Source organism: Echeneis naucrates, chromosome 7, assembly GCF_900963305.1.
Source record: "Echeneis naucrates chromosome 7, fEcheNa1.1, whole genome shotgun sequence".
Taxonomy (NCBI): domain Eukaryota; kingdom Metazoa; phylum Chordata; class Actinopteri; order Carangiformes; family Echeneidae; genus Echeneis; species Echeneis naucrates.
Window position 1 is genome coordinate 5,484,195 of NC_042517.1, and position 23,486 is coordinate 5,507,680.

The following is a 23,486-nucleotide window of genomic DNA, read 5'->3' on the forward strand; positions in this document are numbered from 1 at the left end:
AATGATCATGTGGTCAGAGCAACGTGAGTGGAGGCAGTTTCCATGATTTCCATTTGCCAGAAGCACATGATCAGGTAGAGTGCCACCACGCCATCTAATCCAGAGGCAGTCTGGCTTTAAGACATGTGATACAGTCTTTACACTCAGGCGGGCTGTACGGGAACATTTGTTTCTTAGTGCTCGCTGAGGGGGGACTCAGTGAGAGCCGCTGCTCAGAGGCTCTCTCTCTCTCTCTTTCTCTCTCTCACTGGAAGGATGCAGACGGTGAAGGAAGAGATTCCACTACAGTTAATTAAGGAGCGCTCTGCACGTGCCTGTAAATGCGAGGGGGCAAATGAATTCGGTTTCAGTGCGAGCAGTGATATTTCAAAGGTAGAATTGAAAGAGCTCTAGATCTATTTTCCTGACTCTGGCTTTGACGGTCATTTCTGAATCACTGGACTGTTGCTATCAAAGTGGGGAGCAGGGAGGCAGAGTCAGCGGAGTTCCCCCCTCGAGCCAAATTCAGAGTTATTGGATGGGATCAGCAGGAGCAGCATAATGGATGGATTTATGTCATTCTGCTGAGATATTCACACTCTCTCTGTTGGGTTTCTCAGGTAAGGTTTTTTTTTTTTTTATTATTATTATTATTTTCTTCCTCAGAAAGAAGGTGGCAATTTTTTTCGCATGAAATTGGGAAAATGTGAAATTCACTAAATAGTCCTACCCATGGTTGGATGAAAAAAAGTTTTTATACTGTTTAAAATGAACCAATATGGTGCTGAATCATCACCATTGTAAAGAAGTGAAATTCAATGGTGTGATTTCTATGGTTTGCATTAATTGATTTTTAAAATCAATGACAGTTTGCTGTTGTCGAGGAAAAACATATTAAACTATTTCAAGGTTAAAACATTTTGTGCTTTCCTCCTTCATAGATTTCCTTGAAGCCACCCTTCTTCTATGACCAGCAGCATTCCTCATTGTTCTATTTTTTTCTGTCTGTGTTTTCTCCTCTCTTCTCTGAACAGCGTGGAGAAACATTACAAGGCTTTTGATTCCCATTACTGCTGTGTCACTGTCACATTATTCTGACAGATACAGATGAAACCTCAGCAGCCAGATGCTTGTGAAATCTTATCCTCCTTTAAGTTTGATTTTTGGTTTTGAGGTAGGAGCACGGCTCAGGAGTTGAAGAGAGTCAGCCTGTCAGGGGAAATCTCTGCTGCATGGGAAAAACTCCCCGGGGATCACTCCACATTTGCAGCAATGTGGCTCAGGGACGAGACAGGGCAAACTCGAAAGACAAAACAGGGAAGAAGTCATACTTATATAATCATGCTAATGATAAATTCTGATGACTAAAAGACTCCACTGAGGGCTTTAAGGACAATTATAGACTGAAGTGCTTCTGCATAAAGTCCGGAGTTTGTACGTGTGTGTTTCTGCCGAGGCTGCTGAGGTCGGGGGTTGAGAACATGATGCATTGTGTGTTGACTCCACCTTTGGTGGTTCCTAGCAGATGTGTCCTGTCATGTCCTGGCTGCTCTGCCTGTGCCTCTGGGTCAGTGTGACTGCCATTCAGCTGTGTCAGGCCACTTTCTACGACACCATCCAACAGCATCATGGGACGAGGCCTGGACGAACCACCATTCACATGATCGGTGAGTCCTTTCGTGCGTTTTCTTCACCTGTGGGCACTGCAGACTTCTCAAAAGCTTGTTGTCCTTTCACTTGGAGCCGGAGCGCTCATCTGAGGCACGTTGAGTTCGGTCAGTTAGGCGTTTAATTATACAGTCACGAGCAGGAAGAACATCGCAACTTTTCGCTCGAGATTCTTGTTTCCATCTGGATTGTATGAAGTGGTTATATTCATTATTGCATTGGCAGTTCACCTTAGACTAACAACCAGTTTTTTAGCAACCACATTGGACAGTGGCTGTTTTTCATTAAGATGTGGCCTTGATAGAGAACAAATTTCTTCACTGAAGATTACACAGACAGACAATGAATGCTTTTTTGCACTTTCCTTCTTGAGCTATTAGAACTGATATTCATGGTACACTGCTCTCCCTCAATTTGATCTTTGTGATTGTGCTCCCTGTGAAATTGTACTGAATAGAATATGACCGAAACATTACGGTTGAACTTTTGTTTTCATCATATGGATGTGAGCCACAGTTATGGTAAATAATTATGATCTCGGGATTCAGCAGAGCAGAGGAAGCCGAATGCTGTCAGAAACTTCAAAGGGAGAAGTCGCTGCGTGAGCGTGCAGGTCCTCGGTGTCTGTTATTTCCTCTATGTGCCGGCGCACCTCAAGCATATCGGATCTTTTCAATACTCTCAATATTGCGAGTCAGAGGACTTCCCATTCCAACACCTTCATCTCATTACTTATGTCTGCACGTGTATCGGAAGAGAGAGAGAGAGAGAGAGAGAGAGAGAGAGAGAAAAAAAAAGCGTTCACAAATACGATATCTTCTGGAAAGTGTTCTCGTGTCAACAAAGGGGAAATGGAATTAATATTTCAAAAGTGCATTCAGGAACCTCTTTGGAGAAAATGAGTTCAAAGCAAAAAATCCAAATCCTTCAGGACCCCGTGCTACTAAAAGTGTAAATGCCCTGTCATTCTATGCACCATAGAAAAGCTAGTTCTCACTCCTGGATAAATGAGATGCCAGTTTTATGAGAGGAGGATGGGATGCCTGTCTGGATTGATTCTGACATTGGGACATTTGTTCTGCGCTGTGTGTTGTGTGCCTGTTGGATTGGTGGGAGGATTGGGGTTGACGGGTCATGAATTGGTGGCAAGAAGGCCGTTGGTTGCAGACCACTGGGCCAATCATTAAAGGCAGCGAAATGCCACAAGTTCACGGTGACTGGTATTACCAGAGGAAATCGAGATTACAGAGGCCGAGAGATCAGTCGTGTCCTTGCCAATAGAAATTTAGATCTATGGGGATATGTTGTTTCGGAAAGCACAAGTCAATCACATGTAGCGACTTTGAGGACAGACCGATTGCGACCTGATTTCATAGCCTCACAGAACGCACAAACCGCGGCTAAATTATTAGTTATAGACAACACATTGAGCCTGGAAAGCAATACAGGAAAAGTAGATTCCAGATTTATTGGCGGTATGGCGTTGATCACTCCGAATTTGTTCTCAGTAATAACTTACTCTGATAGCTATAAGAAACTGCTTCTCTCATGCCTGCATAAAAGTCTGTGTGTCCAGAAGTCCATTAGCTGGATGACCCTTTCTTAGACGTTTGTGTATGCTCAGCGATTCGGACGAGACGGCTTGGTTTTCACCCTACAGCTGTACTTACAGATTGGTGCCTGCCACTCTCTCATATGTGCTCAGGGTTGTTCTTTGCTCGTTCAGTACAGGCACTGTTATTCTCTGCGGTATGATTCATAAGGTGCTGTATTCATTTGGTGCAAAGAGCGTGAACGGTACATAAAAGAGAGCAGATTGTGTTTGTCATGCATCTGTAAAGTACCGGGAAGATATGTTACCTTAGGGGTCATGCATTTCCCAACCCCTGAACACGTCCATGGGCAGCTGCAGACAGAGATGTTTCCTTATCTAAAACATTAACTCGCTGAAGAGAGGAGAAAAAAAAAAAAAAAAAAAAAAAAAGAACTCCACCTAATCCGGTAGGTGAAATGTGAGGATATGCTTTGCAGGTTTGACAAGTTTCACTTCTTTCACTTTTGTGTTTCATCTGCTATTTGGTAAAGATAGAAATATTTGAAATATATGCTCCAGAGCATCAAGAACAAAGGTGCATTGAATGTGTAGCACAGCAGCCTGTTACCAGTGGAAGAAATATTGCCGTTGGAGATGCAGTCCGTGTGGAGGTGTTCGCAGAGCGTATGACAAAGAGGAGATATCGTCTGCCTCCCTGAGTCGGCCTTGCCGCCTCGTGAACTCACTCACACCAACGTTTGGCTTTGAAGGGTCAAACTGTTCAAAACATAAAGGTCATTGATTCTCATGCACACTGTGGATAATGTTTCTCCACATGGTTACTATGAGATGTGTGGCTGCAGGTATATGTGTGTATTGAGATGAGATGTGGATAGAAACGAAAATTCAGCTGTATTTATCAACTGTGTATTATGATTTATTTAGACTTAGGCAATAAATACTTAATACTTGATATCCACTTCTCTCTCTTCCTCCTATCCCCACTATTAGCTACTATGTCCTTTGTAGTTACCCTTCTCCTCCTTCCTCAACCCTGCCAGGGCCTCATAAGGATGTACCTTTTCAGTGTGGGTGTAATTTCAAAGTTAAGAAACTTTAATTAGTTTTTTTGTTTTTTTTTTCCAGTATATGGAGCATCCCTATAATTTCATTTTTCCCACAGTGAAAATGCCATTTGAATCCGCCATGTCTCCTTTTCGGTGGCGTTGGCGAGGAGCAGAGAATCAGGACTTTTTCCCCCCTCTTATGCGCTCCAACAAAAGAAACCACTCAGTGGTAAAGCCCACAATGAAACAAACATGAAAAATGGATTCTCGTCTGTCACAAACAAAGGTTGCATCATCTATGCACCGTTTTAGACACTGACAATTTAATAGCCTTATATAATGTATCCTGCAGGCACATTATTTTGACATACATCTTCCTCCACCCCTCCCCTAGACCTCCTTTCAACCATGCTCTCGCTTGTGTCATCACTGCTTCGCTGCAGCGCCAATGGGAAGTGGCGTGCAGCCTCAGCCCGAGGCCCCCCTCACATCTGGAGCTCAACAGACCCACTTTGTCCTCATGTTGCTCTAGTTGTCGAAAGATCAATGACCACTCTATAAAACACCGGAAACTTCTTATTGTTTAGCCATTAGAGTTGGATCTCTTTTGCTTAATTAGCTGTGTTGTAAAGAAAAGAACTATCAAATGAAAAAAGAGCTTAAGTTTGCACAGGATGTGTTGTATCAACATTATACCAGGAAAACGCTTACTCTTGTCGGTTCCTTAGTTAGCCCTAAAAGAAAAATACATTCTTAATGAATCTCAGGACAATCAGTGCCCTAATTATTACTGTATGCTCACAGCTACAAATAGGTTTTACATATTTCAGTATTTCCCATTTATTTCCCGCTTTCAGGGTATGAATTATTCATAGGAGAGCGCTTCTCTAAGCTTGTGGATATTTGTTTAAACAGCACGTTTAATTGAAGTCTTTCAGCCAATTCTGTACAGGGGCTATAGTTTGTGGTCACAACGCTTACGCGGAAATTAATTTCGGCGGCCCGCAGCTTAATTAATTAGCCAGCTTTCTCTCCCCCATGTCTAAACCAGCAGTTTTAGGTTCTTTTGTTTTTGTTTTTTGTTTTTTTGTTTTATTTGTCTTAGCAAGATTCCCAAAGCATTAAAAGAGTGGGGCTTTTAAGAAACACAAAGCTCCTGGTTTAAAACAAATTGTATACTTTTAGATAACAATAGAACATACTCAGATCTATGCATGTATTCTTTTGCACACGGGCGGCGAAACACAAGTTAGTCAGGAGAGTAATCGTAAATCAGTCACTGTCTTGTGGTCATCGCGGTGCCGCTGCGTTCGCTGCTGGCAGCCGTCTGCCATTTGGCTGTCAAGCTTGTGACCTCTGAGCTTTTTTCTGTCAAACACATGCTCCAGTTCTGCTTCTGAAATATCTGACTGATCCTTTTGTACAAAAATATATCCCTCATCATCAGTTGCTCCGGGCGTCTTCATTTTTGGATTTACTGTCATGTTGTTTTAACAGTAAGCTCACACAAAGATAGCTCATCCTTGGGTCTGGATTTATTCATAGCATCAATGACTCAAAGTGAAGAAGACACGGAAACACGGCAGAAAAGGCGGTCTCACATACTTTGACTTTCTACCGATCAACTTTTTTTTTTTTTTTTGGAACAAAAACATTTCAAAAAAGTTGGCTCAATGCAACAAATGCTAATGTACGTGTGTTTGCGTCTCTCATATATAATCATCTTAGTTAAGTGTGTCAGCATGCTAACATATGCCAAAAAGCACTAAAACAGTAATTCATTTTGAGTCTATAGTCATGGTGTGATGTGTTCTTTGGTCAAACCATCCAACGGTTTGCATGGAAGGATAGAAAAGCAGCAGTATTAAATTATATTCTGTGAGCTGAACCGCACAACAAGCCACGCTAACATGGCTCATCTCAGAGCTGATGGGTGAAATGTCACAAATTTAAATGTTTACTCGTAAACTGGAGTTAGTAAAACGCAGCTAAACTCCATGATTTACGTTGATAAAGTTGTAATTCTTCGGACAATGTGAATTCTTTTAGAAAAATGCTGCGCCAAACGGAGTCTATGCCAGCTCATTTATCGCAGCACAAATAGTATTTCGGTGGTATTTGCTGTTTAAGAACTGCTGAGAAGAGCGAGACATTTGTTTCCCGAACAAAGGAGTTTTGTTTTCACCCACTTTTCCTCTGTGACACGTTCTCTTGGGGTCAGTAGCGTGGTGTTCGTTCTGTTTGGTAGTTAGCAGACGTTTTCTAAAGATGTTCTTCTGACGGCTGATATAGCTGAAGGATAGCTGAGTCTAAAACCCCCTCTTCATGCAAAGGTTCCAGTTTGCTTTAATCCAGAAATAGTCGGAGGCGAGACAGTGCTCGGCTATTACTGATAAAATCCTTCTGTTGTGTGCAAACAGGAAACCAAATAAAACCTTTTCCTCAAATTAAACAATGTTCAGAGAAGCTATTGAGCCTGGTAAGCGTTTATCTGATCTAAAAATGAATTACAAGCTTCTCAGCAGCGTTTATGGGTAACATAAATTTTTCATACTAATTAATGCATAATGATGATGTTAGGTGTAATTAGAATTAAAATTTCATCACTGTAAAGTGTGCATGGAGCCAAGGGCGGGTTTAGAGACACTTAAATGGAGAACCAGACGGGAGCAGAGATTTAAAGAAGGGGAGGTACATTTGTAAAATGAGTAAAGATGTGTAAAGACTAGCATCTAAAGACCCGTGTCTTGACAATAATACAGCCTACATTATTAATAGTTACATTTTTAAATCGGTGTGATGAAAGAGTCCCAAACTAACCGCTTTAAATGTCTTAAAATTACATTAAATAGCTGATAAGTATAAGTATAAGTGGATATATCATGGAACAAGGAGTCTCTATGCAGGAGGCATCTCTTTTTAGTCATTTTGTGTGTCTTTTACTTATCCGTTTGTAGTGTTGTTTTGCCTCTGTTTGCTGAATTTGTGTGTGTTTGCAGTTGTTTTTTTTTTTTTTTATGGTGGTTTCATTTCTTTTTGGTGTCATCCGAGGGACTTTCCACTCCCTTCAAGCAGAAGCTCTTGTCCAGTGGCCTTGAGCCTTTAGCCAACAGGCTTATTCAGTAATACACCCATGATACAAACAGGTCAACCACCCATCACCTTCTGACTCGGGGGGAGGTGACATCAGGGCAGGAGACCGACTTCTGCAAAGCCCACCCAGAGACGCAATCATACACAGTGAATAAAGGTTAAATTTTTGGGGTGAACACAGGAAAAAGTAATAAAAAGTAATAATTGCATGTAGTTATTGGCAAACTGTTATTTACACAAGGCCCAGTTAGAAAAATCCCATGAGAAACAATTTGTCACACAAGAAAGGAGTCCCCGTCTCAGAAACGAGACCATAAGTACAATCGACTACAGAGACTGAGAGATCAGAATTCAGATTGGACTGCACAGATGTACGTACAGCACCAGGCACATTATAACTGTCTTCTTCTTTCTTCACTGGCGCTTTCTGTAATGTAACTTCTGTAGATCTGAGCTGAACACACAGACTTTGAGTCCTTTAATCAGAGTATTAGAAAATGTGAAAGCAAAAAACAACAAAAGCTTGCAAATTTCATCCTTCTAAATAAACTCACATGACTTCCTGCTGTCCCGAATGTGCCCTAGCTGCTCTGCTGCTAGACGTAAAGCTATTTCAGCCTAAAGCCGAGGTCTCCAGCTCCGGTCCTGGAGGCATTTGGTCCGGTCCAGAGGTCTCCAGCTCCGGTCCTGGAGGGGTTTGGTCCGGTCCAGAGGTCTCCAGCTCTGGTCCTGGAGGGGTTTGGTCCGGTCCAGAGGTCTCCAGCTCCGGTCCTGGAGGGGTTTGGTCCGGTCCAGAGGTCTCCAGCTCCGGTCCTGGAGGGGTTTGGTCCAGTCCAGAGGTCTCCAGCTCCGGTCCTGGAGGGCCACTGACCTGTTAGTTTTAGATGTTTCCTGCTCCAACACAGCTGATTCAAATGAGTTCAGCAGAGCTTGATGACGAGCTGATCATTTGAATCAGGACCGGAGTTGGAGGCCTCTGGCCAGGACTATGATTTCAACCTTGAATTTCACACAAGGGTTTCCTGCTGGCTGCACAAGTGATTTAGATTTTAAATTTGAATACCAACACGTAGATGTTGGACAGAGTCGCCAGAATGAGGAGAGGGAGCGAGAGACAGACAGAGTGGGCGGCACGGCCTGCTCCACTGGGTCAATCATAACGGCACAGCCACTCTCCCTCCTGTTTTCTCTCTGTTTTCTGTCTTTTATTTATTTACTTATTTATTTATTTACTTGCTTACTTATTTTCACACTCAGTCACCAACCCAATTTGTATAGATTCCAGCTTCTCCCAGCCACTGCTCAGGTATGGACAGCCAGATTCTCGGACACACCTGTCCACGCCTGTCATGTCTCTCAAAGCTGGACCTGCCAACATGATTTTACATCAACGTAATTGAATTCTGCACATTATTAATTTTGCTCTGCCTGATGTTGACGCAACCTCTTAAACCCGCTGAGTTACAGGATATCAGACTAGAGTAAGTAAATCCTCACACAATATCCCTTGATTAATAAGATGGAGGGAAAAAAAATTTGAAAATCAGCCCAACCTCTTTCATCTTTTGTTCCCTGTGCAGAGAATCAAAAAAAACCCCTCACAATAGAAAGGATCACACCATCGCCACACTTCTCAGTAATTGTCAATGTCAGTGGTTGCACAAGCCTGCGCGGGTTCATGCAAACGCAGTTCCTCTTTAATTTAACATTTTCCCCATGAAAAAAAAAAAAAAGAAGAAGAAAAAAAGAAAAACTACCGGTGAATTAATGATAGCTTGTGCCCCCACTGTTTCTAAATATTATATTAAGGAGTTCAGACCTTATTGTCGTGGGTGTACTGCAAAATAATTCCAGCAAATACGTTCGCTGCCAAGGTGAGACTACCCGACTGCTAAGTTTTCCCCCTTTAGCCCGCATTATGTAGAAGTGCAGAGATGTAGCGGGTTCGTTACATGTTGTTTTTTCCCCCTTGCTGGGCTTTTCTGTCGAGTTCAAGGTGTGGCATCCCTAGGGCTGTCCCTGCTCTTTAGATGACGAACAGGGCTTTTGTCACTTCCATGTTGGCCATTCGTGGTGGGATTTCAATCTGCTTTTGAGGATTTGATGACCCAGTTGTGAGACACATTGTTTATTAAAATCTTGCTGGAGCTGGGTCTGGAGACTAAACGTCCGTGTTCCCAGAGCAGCATCAGCGTGGAGAATTAATACTTCTATTAATTCATCCTCTTGGTGAAAACGGCACTAATTTTCTCGTTTTGCTTTTCTCAATGAAATTTTCTTTCTTTCTTTTTTTTTTTTCCTCCCCAGAATGGATTTGTGCCAGAGAGATCATTTCATATGGCATTGCCTTTGTTGTATCCTATTTTAAATGCTTGGCAAGAATATGAAATTCATTATCATTACTTAGACCTCATTAAACTGAAAAGAAGCATCTCAACTAACTAATTGGTTCCAAGGGGCAGGGTAGTATGAGAATAAGCAAAGTAATTAATATTGGGTTTATCAGACTGTATTGCAGATGTCAGGGCTTTTTTATTTTTATTTATTTTTATTTTTTTACCTTCTGCTCTTATAGCTGTTGTTGTGCCAAAAGTCCTCTGGCATATTTACATTGCAGATCCAATTACCGTTCCTGTAGCGGCTGGAATGTGCAAGTGGTGGACAAAACGTGGGTAAATACACTTTTGTCAAATACAAAGGCCGTGACAGAAGGATTGACAAGAAGAAATTAAATGACAATAAACATACAGGCATGTAATTAGTTTTTTTTTTCTGTTTCGTTTCGATTATGAAGTGACACCGAGTGTTCTCATTTGACAAAATTTAATTAGGCAATCAGAAAAATAAGCATGGCTGCAACATATAATTCAAAACCTGTTCTATGAGGGCTGAACATCCTTCACTATTCTAAATGCGTGCTCTATACCTTCCTTAATTGTAGATGGATCATGTGACAGTCTGTGCTGCGCTATTGTACTGAATAAGTAAAGAACCGACCCCCTGCAATTTTCTCCCCTTATCAATTTGAAAGTCTTGCATGGTCATCAGTAGCAACCCCTCAAAGTGCGTGCCATGAAACGGGAAAGGTCATTTCGCCTTTGTATTATGCATTATTACACAGTTTACATGTTGCAGGCTCATTGTCTGGCTGGCAGTGAGAAGGCCAGCAGTCACATCAGAGGCGAGCAGCTGCTCTCTAAAGGCTCTCTGACTCCACTCCATCTCACTTTCCTATTCTTCTTGCAGAATGCGAGCCTTTCATCAGACACAGGAAATGCACAGATATTTGTTTTGGGCATTTGCCAGTCGGAGAAAATAACTAGATAGCACAATCATCTTTACATTTTAAAATGAATGGCGCTGCACTGACAGAAGAAAGATTTTTACTTTGTAATTTTTCTTTTTGCCAATTTTCAAAAAACTGAGAAGTAAATGCTGTGCTCGGAGGGGATAATGCATGATGTTGCACAGCGTGAAGCTGCTGTGTGACTGCTGTTTTGTACAGTGTGTCACTGTCATGCTCAAAGAGGCAACACATCTCTCTGCCAGAAACACCAAATAACCAAGGGTGTATTTCCTGTGTGGGTCCTACTCATTAAAACGGCCTCGATCAGGCCGGGTCTAACAGCGTCCAGGGCCTGCTTTGTGTGTGACAACACAGACACAACAGACTTGGAAGCTGACATGCAAATGAAAAAAGCCCGTTCCCTACTACTCGTTGCTTCCCCTGCTCCATGCAGTTTTCATGCATCTTAAAACAACACCAGCTCTCCCCAGTGAGTAGTCCTTTTTGCATTTCAATAAAGTATCACCCATATTTGGCCCACTGCACAGGACCAATCGCACAGATATGCTGTCAAAACCGCCAGCCATATTTCAGGAATTTTCTATGCTTTTATTTGTCGTGGACAGTGTTTTTTTTTTTTTCACAGCAGAAATTGGCAGTTTTCTTTGCCTGTAAATTGTTTTGATGTCTCTCTTTCTCTGGTAAAAAAAAAAAAAAAAAATGCACTCGCTCTTACAAACGCACACAAGCATAAAACTTGGAGCGCAGACACACAAGAAATGTAGTTTGTTGAAAAGAATAAATATCTTCATGTGCTGACACCTTCAATATCAATGTTTTTTTTTTTTTTACAGTCGCTGTTAATTCTCAAAACACTTCAAACTCTCAACTTTACACACATGCACAGCCCTCTGCATTTTCTCCAGGCTTCAAACAAATTTGTTTCAGTTTATCGAGCAATATATCACTCACATTCACCTAAGCATTTACGTCTAGAATAACAACAGTACTATGGGGAGTTCAGATGTTCTCACAGAAGGAAGAGGAAAAAAAAAAAAATAGTCACTCTATTTGACACCATGCCGTCACATATTTTGCGCCTCTCACTGTCTTCCATCTGCATTAATTTGACATTCTCTAATCTGGCGCTCCTATTTCCTGTCAGCAACCGAACTGCTGCAGCCTGCTGGTTCAAAACTCTGCAGAGAGTGTGCACAGCCTATTATGGGTCACCTTGGATGCATTTCCCATTAAAGGGTGAGCATGCTGCTCTAAAAATGGGGACTGCTGTGGGTTGGAGATCAGGGCCTGCTGTCTCTTGTAAATGACTTTTACACTGCAAAATAATTAACCGCAGGTACGGCCTCCGTGTCTGCTGCGACATGCATGTGACTCGTCGTGGAGTTGTCAGATAGTCATTCATTTATCAAGATACACAGTCGCACGGCACTTGAATGTGTGCGTGTGTGTGTGTGTGTGTGAGTGTGTACATAGAGCGGCTGGCTGCCAATCACTGGAATCCAGTGCCCCCAGTGAGAAACAGGTTACCTGCTAAATTGAGTCCCTCAGGCTTTCCATTTTGGTTCGTACATGGAGCCTTACAGTGATAACTTTTCCTTTCAGTGCCGTACTCTATCCAGTAAGTCCCCATATTCATTCACTCATTCATTCATCCTCCACTGCTTATCTGTTTCCAGGTCACGGGTGAGTTGCTGGAGCCAATCCCGGCTCTCACCAGTGAGGGCGGGGTTCACCCTGGACAGGTCACCAGTCCATCACGGAGCCAACACACAAAGACAGACAGAGACCAACAACCACTCACTCTCACACTCTTATTGCATTGAGATAATCAGGTCTTACTCAATTGATGGACGCTTTTTCTGAAACCCTCTTAGTTGTACAAGTAGGTTTAAAAACGTTTTTGTTTTTTTTACATACTCTCGGTGTAGAACCTGTGTGACAGATGGCAGTGGAGTATTGCCATTCTGACGGTATACTTGCTTTCAGCCTCTCCAGAGACAACCGCACAGTCGGGGCTCATTACAGTAGACAGCCAGTCATTTCATACTTATTGCATGGTGACATTTCTATTGAGATAGACTGGCCATATTCTTCTGTGCAGAGGCTGTTTCATCACGTTTGAAGAACCATTTACTGGTCCCATACGAACTCTGCTCACATTCATTAGGCAGGCAGAACCGCGGATCCACAGACATTCAGAATTGGTGCTACATGTCCATGTCACGCATGATTTAACAGCATCTGCCTTCATCTGGGATGCGATGCCCATAACTCATCAGATTTCCAAAATGGCATTGTCGGACCCCCAGCATGACTCATTGTGCTGGAGACTTAACGGCACTCGCACTCCATCCAGCAGCTGAGACACGGACGATGCCAGGTGTTGTCTTTTGGAGAGATAATAGCATCACAATGAAGTGCTCTGACAGAAGTTCTATGAGGTGAACCTGAATGAAGCACGTCCGTCTCTGAGAAGTTGTGCTGGGCCTCTAAGGCTGCACAAAAGTTGCTGCTGAATGTGTCTCACTGTATCTGCCAACACAAACATGGCAGGAGAAAAAACTAGAAATAGAATAAATAATCAAGACTGACATAGAAGTAAAAGTGTATGGAAATGAGCCCGGAACTTAAACGAACTTTTCTGCATATTTTTGCGGGAGATATCATTATTTCTGAAAAATTATACTACTACTATTTCAGTACCACCTAAGGGACAGAATAATTAACACATTTTGGAAAACACGAGACGACCTTTAACTCCTGGTGCCAGACGGTCATGAATCATTTCAAATGATTTAGTTTTTTTCTGATGTTTGGTGGTGTGGTAGACACTTGGCACAAGACAAGCAGAACCATACAAAATGTGGTGAAAACATCAGTTGAGAAAACACTGGTCACATTTGTTTGTATATCGTGTTCCTTTCGGAGTTTCGCTGCAGTTTAAGTTTGAATAAGCCTTCGAAATCATATCGCATGAGCTCTAACAGATGGAGAATGCCCAGTGCATAATGATAAAAGTAATAGCACAACAATGTAAAGTACTGCTAAATGGCCCATTTCATTTTATTTTGGCAATAATGTGGTGAAATCCTTATTTCCATAAAAGAAGTGAACAATTATATTAGAGGCGCAAGATTTTAGTTTTTCACATTCTTTTTAATTCAAATGAACCAATTTAAAGAACCAGCTGTATCTTGAAACAAGAAAGTCTCACGCATGCTTTTGTACTGCAATTATGACAAATGAAACAGTTTTTTAAAACACTTGAGGAAAATTAGTTAGCAGAAGAAAGTAAAATAAAGGGGTTAGGACCAATTTAAAGACTAAAATTGCCAGGGAATGACATTTTTGCAGGAAACAAATGCATCATTATTGAAAAGGTTATCATACAACGGGGAAAAATCTGAGCCCACTCTCCCTTAAAAAGAAAGGCCATTAGACACAAATGCTGGAGGTGTAACTGGTAGCATTGACCGATCCTCCTATATCCTGTTGATCTGAATCGTGTTTAAGTCTTCCTGTCACAAAAAAAAAAACAAAAAAAAAAACAAAAAAAAAAACACAATAATGTCTGATACAAAAAGAAGCTTGAGGAGTGAGGTTTATAAGCGAGTTTGCACTTTTGATCGGAAAACAAAGCTGCTAACAAATGGCATGATGGGAAATGATGCTGCAGGAGGGCGCAGAACACATTGTAATCAAATGTCATCAGGGCCTCGGCGTTCAAACCCAGAACCATGTTGTAGTGACGGGCGATACACTTATCAATTACTATTTCATCGATACCAATGCTTTCTGTGATTTTTTTTTTTTTTTTTTAAATATTCCACTTAGATACAAGTCACATGACAATTCCTATCACACAAACTACAACTTTCACAGGTGAAAAGTTTCTCCTTTCGTACTCTCTGTTTTCATGCTGAATTGTTTTGAGCGGGCAAAAAACTGTAACACTTAACTGCAGTCGCAGCTCTCTTCTGGCCACGTGACATGTGTGGACTAGTGCAAGTTCATGCTGCTGGGGGTGTTTTGGCACAAAGCTCTGGAGGAACTCAGCCTAAAAGATTTTGAAGTGACATGCACGTTTTTATTTCTCATTGATTAATTAGAATCGACAGTTTATTAGATTAATAGAGACTCTAATGAGTAGCCGAGTATCGATATATGGATACGTTCTAGTACAGAAGTCGACACAGCTTCTGTTTCAGAGAGTTTCTTCTGTTTTTATTATTCTTTTTCAGCCAGCATCTTCCGTCTCCAACTTTTTTGGTGTTAATAATACATTACTGCACTACAGTAAATGCATTTAGTTTCTTTCCACCACTGCTTAAATGTAAATATTTCAGTGCATAAAAAAAAAAAAAAACTTAACATATGTTCTCTTTTAATGAGCCTCTGTCTGCTGGAAAGGCTTAACTCTGAAACATCAAGGCACTTGTATCAAATTCATTATAATTCCTAAAAATGGGACGTGGCATTTGAAGCTCTGGGAATTTGTCAGAGACAAAAGCAGGCAACAATGAAGAAATTTGGACCGTAAAAATAAATAAGCCTATCGCACACGGTTATTGTTCTCATGGATGTTTTTTTTCTCTCTCTCTCTGCAAAGCCAGAATAGACTGACAAAATAAATCTTAGCATAGAAAATCAAATCGACATTAACAACAAAAAACAAAACAAGCAACGCCTGGAGCAAATCATCCAAGAAAAGAGGAAACAACCACCACTTAATGACGCACAAAGCAGTGACTTTTTCACCTCTTTCATGCCTAAAAATGAGCTGCACCTTGTTGGGAGGTCATATCCTCTTTCTGACAACCTCCAGCTTTCTAAGTAATGAAGAGGCAAGAACACAGAGCATGGCGGAAAAAACGGGGACGGTCCAGCTGGGGCCCCCGTGCCTCCAGCGTGACCTCTGACCCAACAAATGGCGAATTCCGGTGTGACCCTTGTTCGCTGTCAGTCAAAACGGTGCCGTGAAGACAACACACATGAGCTCACACCTGAAGCCGCTTGTTATTTGGCAAGCTGAGTTTGTTCATCGTCGCTGATAATGGGGAAAATGGAAATATGGAAAAACAATTATACCCTTGCTTGGTTCCAGCCTTCACCTGATGGGAACGCTCATCTCCAGCTATGTTATTCTCTATCTCCCTCTGAAATATTTATAATCCAAAGATGGGGTCCAGGAGCGTGCGGCATGTTGTAGTCACAGGCTGAAACTGCGGGGTGAACTTGAAGAGCGCTCGCCAGAGTTGCATAACTTTTGTTTAAAGGTATCCAGTACACCTGCCAACTGGAAATACCGAGCTGATTTGCATTTTTATTTGATTCTAATACATTCTTTGGAGGTGATGATGATTTCCAAATATAGACCATCCAGATTCTTTTGCTCTGTATGCGAACACCAAGCAGCGCAAGTTAATTCTGTTGAGTAGTGTGTTTTTAATAGATCAAAGAGGAAATCTGGGGCTGTCTTATGCAATTAAGGAGATGCATTAAGAAGAACAAACCCCTGTGGGCTGTTGTTTTCAAATTATGCCCCGCTGCTTCCACTGGAACATCACGATTAACATTGTGCAGATATGCCTTTTTGTTGACGGCAGGCAAGATTCACCCAGACCGGCTACAAGATCGGGATATTTTTCAGTTAAACCAAAGGCTGTTGATGTTTTCTGAAATATAGAGCCAGGAGTCATGATAACCACGGGAAGCTCACTAGACTTGGTAAGAAACTTGGAATAACAAGCTTTGCCCGATTCCATCCTCCTTTTTAGGCTAATTTAGCTTCTATTTATTTCTCTTTATGTCCTGACATAATTAAAACCTTCTTGTGAGTTGACACTTGTTCTCCCGATTCATTAGTCCCCACAGTCATATCTTTTTCAATGTCTCTTGTAGCTTTTATTGCATGTATGAGAAAATAGTAAGAAAAATGTAAAAAAAAAAAAAACATAAAACTGAGGAATAAAGTGTAAGACAAGCCTAGCAAGCCTCTTCTAACCAGCAGGGTCAAGCAGGGCCCATGGGGGTTCACATGATGGCTCAATTATATCCAGAAACTGACACATAACTTCTCTTTGAGTTAAATCTCCTTTATGGCTTAGCCTGGTTTTGGGTTGAACAAATACTGTATTCCATGTAACGCAGCTGTACATACAAGAGCAAACTGCTTTTTGGCAAGTCTGAGAAATTTTCTGTCCTCACTGTTGAAATCACAAATGGCCGGTTGACATTTTCTGTGCAAAGCTCTGTGATAACACTGAATCTTAGCAGCCATTTATTATTTTAGAATAATGTTAACACCTTATGAAATGTTTCTAGAAAAACCGCACTGTAGTTGTGCAGAAATATATGCATGATTATTCACTTATTAAAACGATTTTATAGCGGCACTAATTTGTAGATGACAGATTGAATTCATTGGAAACTACTTTGATTCCTAATCAAGTTGTATATGTGATGATAATAATTTTGAATACTATTCGCTTTTAATAGAGTGGCAACTTTACATGACCTTAGGCTATGGGAAATTACAATGGCTATTGTAATTTTCTAATGGCCGCTAATTGCTCCCTAAAACTCTTAACTGCCACCGAAGACATTTGCATGAAGCACCTTGTGTGGTGACCAGTGCTTGATAATACAGCTGTGACTTGGCTTTTGTCATATATGATAAATATACGCCTGCATATTTTACACACATATACATGTTTTAAAATGCAGGAAACTAAGATTCAGATTGTGGTTTCAACCATCTCAGATAATGTTATTTTGGTTTACTTTACATAGATGCTTCACAAAACGAGTTATGAATGAGGAAATGAGGACATGTAATTAATTGTTTGCATGCCTCTTATAAACACTAAAAGGCTGTTAATTGTCACCACTCAGCTTTATTTATACTTCTTAAATTATGATTGAGCGAAAAGCAGCGACTCTGCTGCTGTATTGAATTTGCATGAATGTTTAGGTTTGTTAGGCCCATCTGGTGCAGAGCAGTTTCTTACGAGCACAAACGCAGCCCTGCACGCGACTGTGCATCTGTAATTAAAGCAGCTCATACAGATATACAGTCGTGTGCAGAAACTGCCCTGCTCCGGATGGGCCTTACGAACCTAAATATTCAAATATAGTTAAAAAGATATAGGCAGATGTGGCCGTGAAACATTTCATAAACCCACAGCTCATTGTCAAACATTACCTCAAATCACTTTGCTGGCAACATACCAGATACTTTCCCCCCCCTCTCCCTCTCTGCTCTGTCTCTCTACAACCTCCTTGATCTTGTGTCATGCTGACGGGTGTAATTGTCAGACAGTCCTTTGCTGCACAACTCTCATATGTGGAGAGTGCGGGCACAGTGGGCGGAAGAGGCCAGCAACTGAGGTGGGTCGAGTCCGCTTGGTGCAGTCCTCTCATCCTTCAGGGCACAGCCAGTAGTTTGGTGATAATTGCACGGTGAAGCCAGTGTTCATATTCATGACAACCCTGAAGCAGGCCTCTCTTGCAAATAGATTATCAGTTTTTTTTTTTTTTTTTCCTGCAGCTCTCACACATCACTTCATCACTATTTTACATTCAACAGACAGCGCAGCTATTTTTCACAGCGAAAGAGTGTAAAGGACTTGAATAAGTATCCGTGTTTATGGCAAACTTGTGTGATGTTTTACTGTTATTTTACTTTATTAAATAAACCTGTTAGAAGAAGGAATTTATGAGTCTAGAGATTGGCGATTGAGCTCCCAGTTTTGTGTTGTAATGTATTAAATATTGTTAGCCGAAACAGGGATGTGACTGTGATGGAGTAAACATTCAGAATTTTCTCTTACATTATAAACACATACAAATACAGCTACATCCAAAAGTCTGCAAATCAATTAAATCTAAGTGCTGACGGAGAGGTCAAATGTCCGTGCGACTGATTAATATGTACGGCCACGCTGTGTTGTTTTACCCTGGCAGCTGGTTGAAGTGGTGATTCTGAGTCCAGTTCAGAAGTTTGGTGCTCTCCCAGCCAAAGAATCAAGCTTACAAGATAAATGTGAGACATCACAAGAAGATTCATTGGAATTAGCTCTGCTACACCAGTTTCTTGGAATTTATATGGACCTCGGCCTTTTTGTGGCTTACTTGATCATTTGAAAACGTAATTTTAAATGTAACCACGTGCACCTCTTTGGGGCTAAGAACTCATGGATATCAGATTTTTAATGAGCCATTATGTGATTTTCTTTCTCTTTCTCTTTCTGTCAATTACTGACTGTGTAATCCCACAAAAAAAAAAAAAAGTAAAATCTGTAAAATGTCCTTCCTGGTGTGTCAAAGAGAGCGTTTTCTGTGATGTGGTGCAGAGAAAAAGCAGAAAGGCCTCAGCCTTGAGACCACTTAAAGCTACTTGATCAAATAATCTATAACAGTCATTCTAGCTCTTGATTAACAATCAAATGATTGACAACTTGGAAAATAGAAATGGAGTAGAAATATAAGGTAGCAGAAAGCACACATTCTTAAATAAAAAAAAAGTACCTTAATGTGGTGCCTAAGTGCAAAACCTGAGTCTATTGAATTATTTGCTTTGAACTGGTGATAACAGTCTACTTTAATCTGCAAACCTCCACAAAATAAAGTGTTCAGACATTCAAAATGATGCTGTGTTCGCCCGACCCTGAGCTTCTGACTTCATGTAGTTTGTTGTCTGTGTTTTTTTTTTTTTTTGCTCTCTTTATCAGAGGGGGGCACGTGTGAAGTAATTGCTGCTCACAGATGCTGTAATAAGAATCGTATTGAGGAGCGGTCGCAGACAGTCAAATGCTCCTGTCTGCCCGGGAAGGTGGCTGGAACCACCAGAAACAGGCCATCATGTGTTGACGGTGAGTGTTGTACTGCAATCCTGTCCTGAGCTGGCATGGAGGGAAAATATTTCTTCTGAATCTGCTTGCCTTGCAGAAAAAGAACGGTTTCCATTTTTATTCCGGTGAAACTTGGACAAAAGTTACATTTTGCAGATATGGAGATTTGTTCAAATAAAAGCCCAAGTCACCCATGCAACGCCTTGTCCCAGATAAGATTAACATTACATGGGATAATGTCACATTCGAATTCGGCTGGTGACAGACAGGAGAACGTATCTGCAGGGATAAGCTTTAGTCCAACAGCAGATCGCCAAACACGAATGCTGAATGTAGCGCACCGCAGGCGAGAATCAATAATGTAATGCAATGCAATGCAGAGGAAATGGCCGCTGATTTCATGAGCGATATTTGGTAATGGTTTAATAGATGCTTCAACAAAAGACTGCGACGCAGTTCAGTTCCTTGTAAGAAACGGTTTTGGCGGTTGGGCCTGACAACAGCTAAAACATCTATTGGCTTTGGCAAAACCTCTCACCTGCTGCTTTTATCTTAAATCCTTCCGCAAATATTACTACAATCTGAGCGGACTGAGGGAATTTGATGTCTCTCAGTGTCAGCCTTGACAGATTCTGTTCTTCTGTCACACATTACAAACCATTTACTGTCTACTTACCCTGTAGTTAAGGCAATTTTCTCTCCTGATGGCGCAAATGCGGTATGCATTAAAGTCAAGTCACAGTCATACAATCCACCCCCCCACCCAACCCCTCCGCCTCCGCCCCTCGGTGAAAAGAATCAGTTCCACCCTCTGCATTCATGTACCGCACTTATTCTCATGAAGAAACCGCATTGCAATAAGCAACAGTTTCTCACTGAGGCAAGTTATCCCCAGCAAGTGCGTGTTACACATGAGGTCAAGTTACTTACCTCTGAATATGACACATTTGATTATTAGAAGTAGCACCCGCCTACTTAATGGCCGTATTTTGCGCTCTCTGGTTTTTCACTCTGTGAGGGTGAAAGGAACCCGCATCACCATTTCTCTTGTCTTCGTTGCCTGCAGCATCCATAGTAATCGGGAAGTGGTGGTGTGAGATGGAGCCTTGCCTGGAGGGGGAGGAATGCAAGACGCTCCCCGACAACTCGGGCTGGATGTGCTACGCCGGCAACAAAATCAAAACCACAAGGGTAAGATAACCCTTCTTGACCGCTGGAAACAAGATGTTATGAGCAGAACAGAGGAGGAGAGACGTGCCGAGTCTACGGCAGTGGCATCAGTAAAAGCAAAGCAACTGGGATGGGATTTCACTTTAAACTGATTTATTAAAAGCTGCCTAAACTCTTAATTTCTGCTTTTCTTTTTCTTGTCAGAACACTCAGCCATACACAACATCAACATATTAACACTTCGCAGAAAAGGACGCAAGGGACTGTTTCTGGTGCAAGGGTTAATTTGCAGGTCAGCTTCATATTCTTTACATCGGGACACTGATATGCTCATTAATTTTCCTTCTGTTGTATTAGTTGCCAAGTGTTGGAAAGGCCAAGTCGCATGATTTGTGTGTATCTCTGTGATATTTCCATCCTATTAAATGTGCTTTTCTTTCTGCTTTTCCAGTGCTGTCACAGGACCAATTACCACAAAGACAATGAACCAATTGTTGCTTTAACAAATGTGAACACTTCTCAGATTAAAGTGTAAAAAAAATATGTAGAATACGTAAAGCACATCCTGCTCAAGGCTTCTGAAAATACTGATGCTCCGAGCTGCCTGCGGGGAACTTCACCATAACCTTGTAATAAATATACATTTTCATCATTTCTCTCGAACGATGAGATGGAACTTGAATGTCTGCATTTTGGATTAATATCTTGAGAGCATCTGATGACCCCCCCCTTCCCCCTTTGGACATCAACGAGAAAGATGTTTACTTGGAGGAATACATCACAGGAAGTGGGATGAGCCAGCCCTCAGGATTTTATTTTCTCATTTTAATATTTGAAGAGGAAAAATATTGTATATAAATTGTTTCGCCATTTCTCGTGCACATGAACTTTACCTATGGTGTTGGTGAATATCGATCATCTGAGTCCCTGAATTCTGTCTTGATCTCCCCCTCTTCTTACTCACAAACCCCAAGACGGCCAAAGTTTTGAGGTCGAGGATGTGATGCCATTAATCAGATTTGTGTGGGAGACGTTTTACAAACGCAGCTTGTGTGTCTTGATACTGTACATTTGATCACTTGTTTGTATGGCACTTGTATGCCTTCCATCACCTCTTCAATGACTCTACCAGTCAAACGGCTCCCTTGAAACGGATTGGGTCACCAAAATTGTGATACCAGAAGGTTGTTTTCGATACTTGAAATGCCTTATTTGTGTCAAATCATTGCGATGATGATATTGTACATATGAAGCCATCTACTGATATGTGCTAAAATTCCATTAAAGTCATTGTCCCTCTCGCCAATGTGGGTGCGTCATTGCCACTCTATTACAGTAATCACAAATATGCCGTGGCCTGAGAGTTGGATGAGAACGCAAGATATCCCTCTTTGTGTTTGTGCGGTTGATGACGTTTAACTTAGCTTAACATAAACACAGGAAGTCTGGGGAAACAACTGAGGCTGTCCCTGGGATGAATTCAGAAAATATCTGTCTTCCACTGTGAAGCGATTTAACTTTTTTTTTTTTTTTTTTTTTTTTTTTTTTTTATGATGAGAAGGGGGTTTTTGTGAGAGGAGTGCACCAGAGTGACGAGTCAATGACTTCCTGGAACTCGCTGAAAAAACCACAATAATAATAATCTGCTTTTACGCATATGCAGACTAAACGAACGTTAATTTGTGAGATTTTTTTTTTTTTTTTTTCTGGCAGTCCAGCTGTTTAAAACCTCTCTCCAGTCCCTTTGCTGAGCCAACCCTCCAATGAAGGTAATGGGTGCCGTTCCCAAAATGTCAAACTCGTCCTTTTAATCATAATGATTTCTGCCTCAAACATCCTAATCATCTCCTTCAGACTATAGAAGTGCAACACTCAAGTTATTTACTGCAGCTCCACTGCTCTTGCTCTCTACACACATAGATATATGAGGCTGAGAATGATTTCACACATAGATGAATGGGGAACAGGACTCACTGCTGTATTTACAACACTTTGATGCAGTATCACACTGGGATACTGGCCATTGCTTTCACAGCCCCCACCCCTCAGGATTTATTCCAGGAGAAACTCTAGGTGACTGCTGGCGCGAAGCAGGGTGTCATCCATCTTCTGGAGAAATGAAAGTTTTTTCTGCAACTTCCATTTGTTTCACCCTCCCCACCCACCCACCCACCCACCCCCCCCCCCCCCCCGTTCACTTACACTTGGCTTTGTTTCCAAGCTGGTTTATTCTTTCAAACACGATAGTTCACTCACTTACGAGACAAAAAAGACACCACCAGATTTTTTTTTTTCTTCTAATTTCCTCCCGTGTATTATTTTATATCGGCGGCCGCGTTTAATCTTTTAAAGAATTTCGTTTTCAGCGTCTGACCGGTTTGAACTGTGATCTGACAGCTTCAGCTTGCAGTTTGTAACAGAAATAGAGTGCCTGCGTTTCATTAGCTTCTTACACAGTTTATTTATGCACAGAAGAAGTTTCTTTTATCACCTCTTTTTGATTCCATATGATCTGGGACATCTAGCAGGGCTGGACAAGAACATAAAAGCAGCTCTGAGGCCACAAGCCAACGCGACCATTGAGACCATTAGGCTTTGTACTGTTGACTCAGTTCCCTAATTATACTGAACTGAACCCCACGAACAAATACATCACATACAAAATGATATCAGTGGTATTATTTATAATAGATGTATTCCTTTCCATTTTTCGGGTTGAAGAGTAATTCTCATTATGCTGGTACATCCTGCTACCGACACCAAGACCATCCATTCAATGCAATTGTAAAGTTTCTGTCTTTTCTTCGCAACAATGT

At 41.4% G+C, this 23,486-nt stretch overlaps 1 protein-coding gene across 1 annotated transcript; it reads left to right on the forward strand.

Annotated features, from left to right (window-relative positions):
- Window positions 1–476: 476 nt before the first annotated feature.
- Window positions 477–21,778, forward strand: LOC115046473 (chemokine-like protein TAFA-1). The gene is made up of 6 exons (XM_029506871.1): window positions 477–599; window positions 1,505–1,646; window positions 19,381–19,521; window positions 20,567–20,691; window positions 20,875–20,962; window positions 21,122–21,778. The coding sequence occupies exons 2-5, from the start codon at window positions 1,505–1,507 to the stop codon at window positions 20,905–20,907; spliced, it is 441 nt and encodes a 146-aa protein (XP_029362731.1). The 5' UTR covers window positions 477–599; the 3' UTR covers window positions 20,908–20,962; window positions 21,122–21,778.
- The last annotated feature ends 1,708 nt before the right edge of the window (window positions 21,779–23,486 follow it).